Genomic DNA, 11,603 nt, shown 5'->3' with positions numbered 1-11,603 from the left:
TTTATTTCTCTCCCTAAATCAAGTTCTAGGGGATTCACTCAAATGCTACACGTGCGAAACTCAGGATTTAAACTCGCCGTGCGAGGACTTGTCTCGGGGGAAAGATAAAATCAAAACCCAGGATTGTTTCGAAGGGGAAGTTTGTGCAGTTTATAAAACTAAAAGTCACTAAATCTGCTTTAATTAATTTGATTTAATTACTTTTAATTACAGATCCTTCGACTGGAATTATTACAGTGAAAAGGTCATGCGAACCGAAAGACATCTGTGAGGAATTACATGAACAAAATTCTGATTTTAAAAAATTGGAAAAGTGTAAAATATGTAAAACGGATCTTTGTGACTCTGGGACGACTTTTTCCGTTTCTGCGATAACATTCATTCTTGCTTTAATCATCGCTGCTTTTATTAATTAGTTACTTGTAGTACAATAAATGTGATTATAGTTAAAATAATTGGCAATTTAATTTGAGTCACCGAATTTGTGCACAAATTAGTATCACATAACTTACACTCAAGCACTTCTTTCTTTTCGAGATTTAATGAGTTTTTTTCGTCATCGCAAGTTCTATCTTTTGTTAAGCACCCTCTGTATATGAAATCTTTCGTATCTGTAACAATTATTTTAGTAATTAATTTCATTCCGTAATTAAATTAAAACAATTGCAACTTACTTAATTTAAATTTGTACATGACGCAATTAATTTCGTTTGTAGTGCTTTTGCACGTATCAATCATCGAAACGTCTGATAGGGTTTCACATTGTGGCTTTGTTGCAGTTGAACAAGTGTAGCATTCGGTCGCGGCTGATGCTGTAAAATTTTGTTATTTTGATTAAGTTTTGATGAAATACTTACTTGAGGAAATCAAGAAAAAAATTGCTACGATGAGTTTCATTTTAGGCGTAGAATACTAAACTGGTAATATTGTTTAGGATAGGTGTAAACATGTGAGAGGTGCTGGAAATACCACACGATATTTTTAGCGACGATTTGCTTTACGTTTAATTGTTTATAAACGTAATGCTTCAAACTGGATGGAAAAAGATAGTCACTCGAGATAACAAGATAGTAGATTACAGATTACTACATTGCAATGTAATGATTCATTTTTCACCCAGAAATACATTTATTAATTTATTAATAAAATTAGTAATACACATGTTACTAATATTAGTTACCTAACAGGTAATTTAAAAATTCATGTGCTATATTGCTATATTATGTATACTTATCACCACTCTTGGGTGGTAAAAAGAACATCCAACTGCGTTACAAGCTACCATGACAATAATTTGAGCCTTTTTTTTGCCGGAAACGGCAGATCTTGCAACATTAAGCAAATACCTGCGGAAAAAATCATCAATTAGTGTCTTATAGTGTATAAAACATCTAACAAACTAGCAAGTTCAACAATAAAATAAATCCGACAACAATGGAAACAAAAGAGCTAAGTTTCTTACTCAGAAAAAATGACTGAAAAAAATCTGTATTTATTTTTATGCTTAGCCGAAAGTCTTCTATCACCGTTCGAGATTGGTCCGACACTTTTGAATCATCCTGTATAAAAGGAAAGTAAAAAATTGGTAACAAAACTTTTGGAGACCTTTTGCATTATGTTTGTTTTTCTACAAAAAATAATAATTGACGAAACATAAAATGCTTTAAATTATTTATCGTATTTAAAGAGTTGGTTCTAAATTTTTTAGCTCAGCTACTTTTTTTGGAAACCTATTCACAATGTAATTTTTGCCCCAGAAACTAAATACTATTTAGGAAACCGTAATTTCAAAATCATATAGCCTTTCTTAGTTTTTTAATAACAATGAATGAAAAACATGTTTAATGTTTTATTAACAAACTGACCAAAACATGCCGTGCGATCAAATAAAAAATAAATTAGAGTAGGCGTCGATTAAATTCTACAGTTGGCAACACATTTTCCCCACAAACTGAAAGTGAAAATGACCATCAACCGTTTTCCTCTTGTACAGCAATAAAAATTTTCTGTTCTAAAGTGAACATTATTTCACTCAAAAGGAATAAAACTCAAAGTTTCCGCTGACATTTGATGTTAAAAATTAGGATTGCCATCTGAAGGACTTTAATTACCGCCTACTCTAATTTATTTATTTTTTGATCGCACGGTATAATAGCTATTAATACAGTGCGATCAAAAAGTCTGTCTATCAAGTAAGCCTAGAAATTTAAAACATGTGTCTGCGGAAGATAAAATCTCACAATGACAAATAAGAAATGTCAAAATAATTTTTAAACTGTAACAGCAAATTGTGGTGAACGATTTGTCTGAATAAACACCAACTACATCTCATTTTAGGATCTTTTAAGACGTTCCATGCAGTAATTGTTGCCATCTAGCTGACATATGCAGTACGAACTGCCAGGCGACATACGTCCTCGACTAGTACACCTACTTGATAGAAAGACTTTTTGATCGCACTGTATAACGAGAATAATTAAGCGATTTATAATAATTGAGGGACAAGGCTAGCCGAGTCATCTTCGCAGCGTCCGAGATGGTTTAAGTCGCTAATATTCGAGTTATATTCAAAGTTTTATCTACGGATACCTAAAGACTAGGATACGACACGATGTAAAACAAAACGTCTCCGTTCTCGATAGTTCCGTTAGCGAAACCAGATAGTGCAGTTGTTCCTTTCCCGTTCAAGTTTTAAGGGCAATGAAATAAAAAAATGGCTGTATTTACATAACGGTGAGCAAAACTCAAATAAAAAAAATAAAGGCAGATAGAGCATTAAATTCTCAATAATAAGAGATAAAGGTAATGCAAACATTTTATTGAAAACTATATTTAAAAAAATTATATGTAGTTCTCCGTAGTTTTATCATATCATCTACTTACCTTGTGGAAACATTTTAGTTACTGTATTTTACTAGTGGATAAAGTGGTACTTTATACGCATCTAAAGTGTGGAATAAAGTCTCTTTATAAAGTGATTGTGGATAAAAACAATAATTCGAGCAATAATTCAAGACATGATAGCGACAATTTGTACGTATTTAACCTGGGCAATATAATAGTAAAATCTGTTTCATTTAATAAACAATTGTCAGTGTCACAATCAGAAAGAATTTTCGTTGTATGGTTTTAATTGAAAAAATTTATGAACTAGTCGCGGTCAATTCATAGTAGCCACTTCCCTGTGTAAATTTCTAAAAATTGAGTAGTCGAAATCCGACTTTAAACATCCAATTGTTTTTTCAGGAACACATCTATTAAAATGACTAGGTGTGTTTGCCCACCCCAAATCCGGGTACACGTAATGTAAAGCGATATGAACTACTATTATACCCCTGACAATTGTTTATTAAATGGAACAAACATTAGTTACCTACTTTACATAAATTAAGTAAGAAGAAAAATTTTTTGTAAACATTTCAAAATAATAGAAAAAAAGCCAATAATAAATATTAGACAAAAATCCAAAAACTGAAACACTAATATTAGTTTGTGTTTTGGTGGTTTTTTTTCCTAGGAGCGTTTTAGATTGTCCAATATCCCTGTTGTTACACAAATCATTTGTACACAACCAGCAACCTTTGAGTGTTTTGTGTTCATTTTGCAAAGCTTTTTTAATATTATCGCAGTTATCAGCCAAATTCCGACATCCCCGTACAATGTGTGTTATATTTTCTCCTAAAAAAATGTGATTATTTTGTTGTTTTGCTCTAAGTTACTATACATGTAATTTTACCACTGTGTCTCGTTTATACTCACCATTTAGCTGATATTTATATCGAAAACACTGTATTGCTTCAATGCTACGATTAAGACATTGATTAGGAAAATTCTCTTTTAAAGTGTCTTTGCACTCCGAATCCATTGTTGATGTGCATTGATAACACACTTGCGCTGTTAAAATAATAATATATTATGTTAGTAGAAGTAAAAGTGATAGTTTATGTGTGAAGCTAAATATTTATGATTGTCATTAGGAATCGAGTTTTTCTTTAGTTATTATTATCTTATCTTAATTTTGATGTACTTACCTAAGTGGACGACATCCATTGCAAATATAAAAGCAATGTAAAACGCAACGTTTTTCATAATTTTACCTATAGGTAGGTAAAATATCTTTCTAAATTGGTTTTGTTTGAAATCTACATGTACATATGGTAATACTGACGGTTAGTTTACATAATGATAAATGATAGTTAGATTTTCCTTGTTGTATTTCCGGCATTTTTTTTAATTTAGCCACACCTGCACTACACAGGCTGATTCTTAAATAGACCGACAAAATTTTATCAGAGCTTCCCAAGGATAAATGAAGACAAACTATACCCTTTTTACGTTTATATCTTTTAGGGGCAAAAACCCCTTAATCCGTGCCACTTACGGCGTTTATGAATTGTTGCAATGATCAAGTACATTTTCATGAAATTAATACCATGGTTTCCACTACCTGTGCTAATACTATTTACAAATACGTCAGTGGCGTACGCTTTACCTCAAAAATAACTTTAATAAATTTTATTTGGAGATCGATTAAACAAAGAATTTTTTAAATATTTTTTCCAGCATGTACTCATTTGTTACTACCAAGGATAAAATTTTGTTGGTCTATTTAAGAATCACCCTTTATAAGATATTTTTTACAGTATTTGCTGTATTGGTTTTACATTTCATATTTGTAATTCTTCCAAAATTACTAGCTGTTAATCTGTTGTTTCTTTTTATCCCACTGCTCGTTATTACTTTGACCAATTGTTTCAATAGGAATTTTTAAAATATCGCAAGCAGCCAAATCATTCAAAAACTCACTTTTTATTTTTTTATATGTTTCCATTGCTATATCTTTTATGTCATCAGTCGCACCATAATCGGACCCTGCACTTTGAAAACGATTTTTTTTAAATTTAATTTCGCGGCTTGAGTTTCTCTGGTTTTTGATAATCGATCTGAAAATGTTGTCGTGTTGATACCATTAGTACCAGATATTTTTTCCATAATTTTAAATACAAATTTGTTTTTGTTATTGAAATTTAAAACAGCCGCATGATAAGAACCGCGATTTGAAAAATTTATTCTATTCCTTCCAACAAGTTTGTTAACTACTGAATTAAATGACTCAACAGAATTATTATCGACATCCTACAAAAGACTTGAAGATAAATTTGCAACGCTTTTTAATGCCCACATGAACAACTCAAACAAAGAACTATTTAAAAATTTGACCAACTGTCAGAATCGCCAAAAACATGTGCGGGTCCATTTAAAATATCATTTTTCAAGTTTTTTTTTTGATGAATTGTACAGCTTTCAAAACAAAACAATTTCAGTTTTAATAAGACTATTCCATAATTTTGCCGCTCATCATCATCTCTTACAACTTTATATGTTTTATTCACATTTTATCGATAAAAAATTTCATATAAGTTACCATTTAAAAACAATTGCAAAACTCAAAAACAGAGCACTTTAATTTTTATTAAAGCTTATCCCATATCTGGTGGCGAACTGACAGTGACAGATAAGACACTTGGAGTGCGCCCACTTGGTTAAGATAGAAAAATACATAGGCGTACTTTTATTCTCTAAAAATTTTGAAGACAAGGATTGTTAAGAATATCATTATTGAAAATTCTTTTCATGCGTTAACAATTTAATAATTTGTTCATTATTCTTCATCTTATGTATGAGAACCTACTTATTATAATTTTTAAAAAAATAACAGTGGTTTTGAAATATTATTTCATACGACGCCTGTGAAGAATATTTTTTCTAATAGTAAACATATGTTTAGTGTCAAAATTCAGTCATTTTTGAAAACGTCAGTTTGCCACCAGATTTGGAACAAGCTATATCACTTTCTACAGACAAATATTAAAAAAAAGCTTAGTTCCATAAGTACTTTTTGTTCACCTTAAACATAATAAACAAATAAATTTATTGAAATAAAGGAAACATTTTTTTCTTTCATTTTACGCGAAAACTGCAAAGGAGAAACATTTTTCGCTTCACTTGAAACTAGCAAATCTGTAATTAAAACTTCATTATTCTGATTCAGTGAAAAGAAAAATTAATTTTTCTTTTGATTTTGGCTTTATCTTTGCTTTTTAAGTCCTATCACATTGGCGGTTTTATTTATTTGATAACTATATGTCACTTTGACAATTAATTTACTACAGATTTGTCAACAAGAAATTACCAACTAGGTTTGGAATTTTAGGAAAATTACGTTTTTCATATTGTTTGTAACTAGAATTTTCAAAAGTAATTTTGAATGCCTAGGGTTGGTTACCCGTTGTTGTTGACGGTTGACGTTTTCTAATTCTTGAATAAAAAAGTCGTACTCTTTTACGGTCCGAGCGGGTTGCGCCACAAGAAGAATAAATTTATATGAGGTAGGTTTTCCAGCGTTATATTGTGGAGCCAATCACTTTGGGAAAGATGAAGGATTTAAGCAGTCAGAAATCCAAGTATTTAAATTAACAATAACAGTTTATTAAACAAATTAAAGTTTAGAAAATATTATAAAATAAAATAAAAGACAAAATAAAATAAAAGATGAAACATTACACTAATTAGTTCATACTTAAGTTTATTCCTCTCGAATTAATGGAGCTATTGATTGACAAAATAAAGTAATAGTTTAAAATCAAACAATTAACTTAATTCGATTCCTACTAGCTAAGTCCAATACGAGGGTGGAACAATTCCTAGTGAAACAAAAATTTTTTGGTAACAATAATTTTTATTTTTCAATATAATCTTCTATGCACTATGATCTATGCACTTGACCCAACAACTTTCTAATTTTTTTTACCCATCAGAGTACTGAGTCAGTAGATACATACAACATACCAAACAGCTTTCATCCCGTGGTGTGTGCCACGAGGTTCGGCACACGTCTGACGATAGTATTATAAAGTCAAAAATTATTATTGAAAAAAAGATAGCATATTGCAAAAAATTCGAAACTTTTATAAATGCATTTCAAATTTTAAGACACAAATAAAGTGAAATAAAAAAAAAACCATTTAGAATCCTATTAGGTCACCCTCTATAATTCTTAAAAGTAGATCCAGAATTATTTGAAAACAGAGTCGAGTATTTTTCCGGGACGTATACATACCCTTAAACCCAACACCGCAGGTCAAAATTTGGCACTTTATTGTATTGAGAAGAGTTTAGGATACTTTTATAAAGATTAATCTTGGTATTATCCATTCACGAAGCTGTTGCCTCTAAGCAATATAACGACGCCGAGGGTGACAGGTACTAGTGCACCCAAAACATTTCGCCCTCGATTTGGGTTGGATTTTATTTTATAAAACGAATATTTGTTAAATACTTTTAAATTTTGAGTTTTGTTACCACTGATCCGGAATTCTGCTTCTCATTTGAAAGTTTTACGTCACTATCTTCCTCTTACTCCGACAACATACAGTGACATGGAAAAACAAGAATAGACATATTGAGTAGGTACCGAAAAACCTCGATTTTCACAAGGTATGAGGGTTACAAGGAGTACGATTTATGGTTTAGCGGCAACAGCTATGCGAATGGATAACTTACCTTTTACAACACAACAAACAAACTCATGCCTGTAATTAAACTCAACCAAACAGACTGTAAATTTCTTTCTGAAGAGTTACATTCATCTGTGTCACAAACTTTGCATTCTTTTACTGAAACCAGAGAACTATTCTTATATTGAGCTGCTAAAATGCTGCAGTAATTTAAAGGAGCGCAAGAACGGTACAAAATCTCAGTTTCAACTTCTAAAACATAATTTTGTAAATCTTATTGTAATAAAAATAAGACAAAAACCTTACTTTTGAGAATATATCGTGCACAAACGTCTTCATTGAAACACGATTTGGCTGGAATATAATTTAAAGTGTCGCATTCAGAGCTGAGAGGACCATCACAAAAGTAACACTGAAGAGAAGTAACTTTTTTCTTTTATTAATTAATAATAAACTAAGTTTTACACTTACCAGATTTTAAGTAAATTAGAAGAATTGTGAGGACAAGAAGTGCATTTAAGTTTGCCATTTTTAATTCTGATGTAGTAAATTGAGGAACTTACAGTTTATATTCAAACTGAGCAAAGCTGGGAGTAAATATTTGGATTAAAGTCTACGTTATTCCTTTGTGTTGGGTTTTAAGAAATTGCGTTAAAATATAATTCAGGTTAATGTTTTTGCTTTTGTCAACCAAAAATTGCTTTGTATTCATAGAGCACTTTTTGCCACAATACGGAAATATATTTTTCTTAATTTGGTTTTCTTGATTTTTTAAAACTAAAATTATGTTAAAAATTATTCTTTAACCAAGCAAGGCGGAACCCCAAAAAATGAAAACTAAAATCGAGAATTTTTTATATTTTACAACAAATGTCGTTTCACAAGTATCCGGGGACACACTGTAGATAGGTATACAGGGTGTTAAAAAAATTGTAAAATATTTCAGGAGGTAATAAGTGGTAATAGTATGAACCAAAACAAACAAAAAAGTCTTAGTAAACATGGATTCGCAACGTAACGGTTTCTGAAATATCAAAGATTATTCGTTTTCTGAAACATTTACATTTACAATCTGCTCACATTCGGTATCTCCGAAACCGTTACTTTGCGTACCCATGTTTATTAAAACTTTTTTGTTTATCTTGGTTCATACTATTATCTCTTTAAATATTTTTTAACAACCTGTAAAGCTGTATGATTTATTATGGATAATTTTTTTTTAAGAAAGGTCTGTCACAACTATTGATTAAAAGATTAACGGCTTAAAAAACTTGCAGTCAACACCCAAAAAGTTAACAAATGGTATTTACTAAAGATACTAAACTAATTGCTATCTTTATGATAACACAACTCTCTTAAATCATTACCAGTCAATAGCAAAATGGCAAAACTAACTCTCGTACTTGTGCTTCCAATTCTCATTCTTAATACAGGCAAGTTTTTTTATATGTTATATATTTTTTTAATCACAATCACTACATACAGTAATATAGATATCGATTCCTAACTTTTTGGAGGTCGGAAAATATAAGAAATATTAGCAAGATCAAATCAAAAACGTAATTTATTTGTAAAGCACCTACATTAACGTTTGTTTTTAACAAAAAAAGATATTTTATTACTACACAATGTGATTGTGAATAAAATAACATACAAACCTCGGTGGGAATTCATTGTCTGCTAAGTCCTTGAGTTAATGATATATTTCACACCTGGGTTTTAATATACTATTATATTAATCTTATTTATGTCGAAAAAGTTTCTGCTCTGCGTTGCTACCAGTGCAACCACCCGGTAGATGAGTCTTGTGATGTTACCACCGACTGTTCATTTATGTGTGGTAAATATAACATAAAATGTATTGCAACGTTATTTGGAAAAGAAAAAACAATTACATTTTTCTTTTTAGATCCAGATTATGAAATTGTATTTCAAGGTTGCTATTTAAGCCAACAGTGTGAAATTATAGAAAAAGTTTATGCAAATAATCCAGTTGTTAGTGTGAAAGAATGTCGTATGTGTGAAACGGATTTCTGCAATAATTCTGGCTCAAAAAATCAAAATCTAATTGTACTTGTTATTTGTATTTTAGGTTTTTATTACGTGATGTAAATAAAAAATTATAAAATAAAAGTGACTTATTTCTCCCACCTTTAACAAAGTTTTAAATACAGCACACAATTAGATACAGTTGTTTGTGTTACAAAGGAGGAAAGTGTATCTATCCTCCAGTGTAATATACAGGGTGTTTCACATAATTTTACGAGTCCTGCGCCTGTAAGATGCAATCAATAATACACATTTCCGATACAATTACAAATTTTGAAAAATTGGATAATATTCTCTAGTTTGTTCACCCTTTAAAAAATTACAACTTTTTTAGTTAGTTATTCCTACCATGCAGCAAGAAAAACTTCAAAACTAACAACTTCTCTTGATATCCAGTTTCGCCATTAAAGCAGCATGTTTTTCCGTTTCTAACCTCTCCCTGAAAAGTTTAAACCTTTTTTTATTGTAATTTTGACAGATGAGAGAGCTAAAAATTTTAACTCTCTAGTGTGAATTGGCTACTAAAATTAGGGTAGAAAAACTTACTTTCTATTAGGGTCGTAAGAAAAAATATTAACAAGATGAAAATTGCTACAGTAATTGTGTTTTGTGCCATTTTTCCTGACTCAAGGTACTTTTTAAATTTTTTTAATAACAATAAATAATCGACGGCAAATGTAACGACCCTTTAGAGGAAATAACATGCCAAAAGTCTTCAAAATTAAAAATTTACAACATCTAAAAATTTTATTTCCAGGTTTTTGCGACGTCAAATTTAAAAAATGTGTGAACATTCGTAATACGATTGATAAGAAAATTGTGACAAGCTGGATAAACAAAACAGATCTTGTTACATTTGTAAAGAAAAATTAATTTAACCTTACGCAACGTACAAAGTTGTTATTTTGGCTTATTTTACCAACAATTTTATTTAGAATCTCGATTTAGAATCCTTTAGAATTACAAAGCTCAGTGTCGCAAAAATAACAAAATGCATCTTTAGTCTGATTGAGTTTGGCGCATTTCTCCTCGAGTGTGCTGTTGGCAACAATGCATGTTCTTTGTTGGATTCGGTGTTCACCTGTTTAAACAAACAATTATTTACAAAAATAAAACTCAATTTAACCAATTACTGTCATAGATGACTCCATTAGCCATACAGCGCCCACCAGGAGGACAATCTACGGTTTGTGGAGGCTCCTGACATGAATCTTGACAGAAATAACATTTTGACACGCCATTAACGGTAACTGTAAATTTGTTTAAGGAAACAAATCGAAACAATTTTACACTTACCGTGAAAGTGGACAAAAACTGCGACAAAAAAAATGTAACAAATGCGGAACTCATTATTGGGCTAATTTCTGGTAAAACATGTTTGTTATGAAATTTATATAGTCGTGATAAAGGTGACCCCGCCGAAAAAAAATGTTTACATTTCGAATCTATTTATTGAATGCATTGTTGGTCGCATAAGCATTACGTTTCATGTTTCTTCATAAAATCACTAATAAAGCAAACAATAAAAGTAGTGAAGATAAATAAACATCAGCTGAGTTACAAAGATTTGTATCACACATGTAACATTTACTCAATTTTTCACATGTTTCTTTAATATAATTGTTATCGCTGTCAACACAGCCTTTGATTTTTGTAGTATCACCAAAAGCTGCAAAAAGGTAATTAATAAAAATTATATAAATTGTTTACATTATTTACGGATTTTACTTGTTGACGAAATACATCTGTAGTCAAATCTGTCGGGTGCTATACAGTTTTCTATATCTAGAGGGTCATGACAGGTGTTGTTGCAGTAATAACACTGCGAAACTCCCGCTTGTGATGTTTGAAAATAGAGAAAAAGGAAAATTGGGACGAAAATCACAGCACTGGAGACTTTCATCTTGGAAAAAAATACTAATTTTGGCTTCGAGTTGTTTTATCTATAGCCGATAAAAATTATTATCTGTAAAAGTGATTTGCAAATTCTATAGGGTGTTAATTTAATTATTCTAAAAAACGCAACAATTTGTTGCG

The 11,603-nt window shown here is 30.7% G+C and overlaps 3 protein-coding genes and 2 long non-coding RNA genes across 6 annotated transcripts; 1 reads left to right on the top strand and 4 right to left on the bottom strand.

Annotated features, from left to right (window-relative positions):
- Positions 1-61: 61 nt before the first annotated feature.
- Positions 62-1,042, bottom strand: LOC123016353. Its single transcript, XM_044416703.1, has 3 exons — positions 858-1,042; positions 675-812; positions 62-611 (listed from the first exon to the last, which is right to left on the bottom strand). The coding sequence occupies exons 1-3, from the start codon at positions 895-897 to the stop codon at positions 409-411; spliced, it is 381 nt and encodes a 126-aa protein (XP_044272638.1). The 5' UTR covers positions 898-1,042; the 3' UTR covers positions 62-408.
- Positions 1,043-2,950: 1,908 nt separating this feature from the next.
- On the bottom strand, positions 2,951-4,187 carry LOC123004372. Its single transcript, XR_006412693.1, has 3 exons — positions 4,032-4,187; positions 3,760-3,894; positions 2,951-3,678 (listed from the first exon to the last, which is right to left on the bottom strand). It is a non-coding gene; the product is annotated as an uncharacterized LOC123004372 (long non-coding RNA).
- Positions 4,188-7,732: 3,545 nt separating this feature from the next.
- LOC123004371 lies at positions 7,733-8,134 on the bottom strand. The gene is made up of 3 exons (XR_006412692.1): positions 7,989-8,134; positions 7,824-7,929; positions 7,733-7,769 (listed from the first exon to the last, which is right to left on the bottom strand). It is a non-coding gene; the product is annotated as an uncharacterized LOC123004371 (long non-coding RNA).
- A 425-nt stretch (positions 8,135-8,559) lies between these two features.
- LOC123004367 lies at positions 8,560-9,650 on the top strand. Of its 2 annotated transcripts, none has more exons than XM_044397605.1 (3): positions 8,560-8,950; positions 9,277-9,357; positions 9,427-9,650. In XM_044397605.1, exons 1-3 carry the CDS (start codon positions 8,899-8,901, stop codon positions 9,627-9,629), a joined length of 336 nt encoding a protein of 111 aa, XP_044253540.1. In that variant the 5' UTR covers positions 8,560-8,898; the 3' UTR covers positions 9,630-9,650. The 2 variants fall into 2 exon arrangements, with proteins under 2 accessions (XP_044253540.1, XP_044253539.1); XM_044397604.1 differs by having other exon boundaries at positions 8,759-8,950; positions 9,277-9,375.
- A 649-nt stretch (positions 9,651-10,299) lies between these two features.
- Positions 10,300-11,469, bottom strand: LOC123004104. The gene is made up of 4 exons (XM_044397219.1): positions 11,452-11,469; positions 10,863-10,923; positions 10,700-10,816; positions 10,300-10,647 (listed from the first exon to the last, which is right to left on the bottom strand). The coding sequence occupies exons 1-4, from the start codon at positions 11,467-11,469 to the stop codon at positions 10,511-10,513; spliced, it is 333 nt and encodes a 110-aa protein (XP_044253154.1). The 3' UTR covers positions 10,300-10,510.
- Positions 11,470-11,603: the final 134 nt, after the last annotated feature.

Source organism: Tribolium madens, unplaced genomic scaffold, assembly GCF_015345945.1.
Source record: "Tribolium madens isolate multiple individuals breed KSU strain unplaced genomic scaffold, Tmad_KSU_1.1 Scaffold_1;HRSCAF=32;Tcas5.2_LG8, whole genome shotgun sequence".
NCBI lineage: Eukaryota > Metazoa > Arthropoda > Insecta > Coleoptera > Tenebrionidae > Tribolium > Tribolium madens.
Note: the sequence above shows the minus strand (reverse complement) of the source record. Positions and strands in the feature narration are given on the sequence as shown.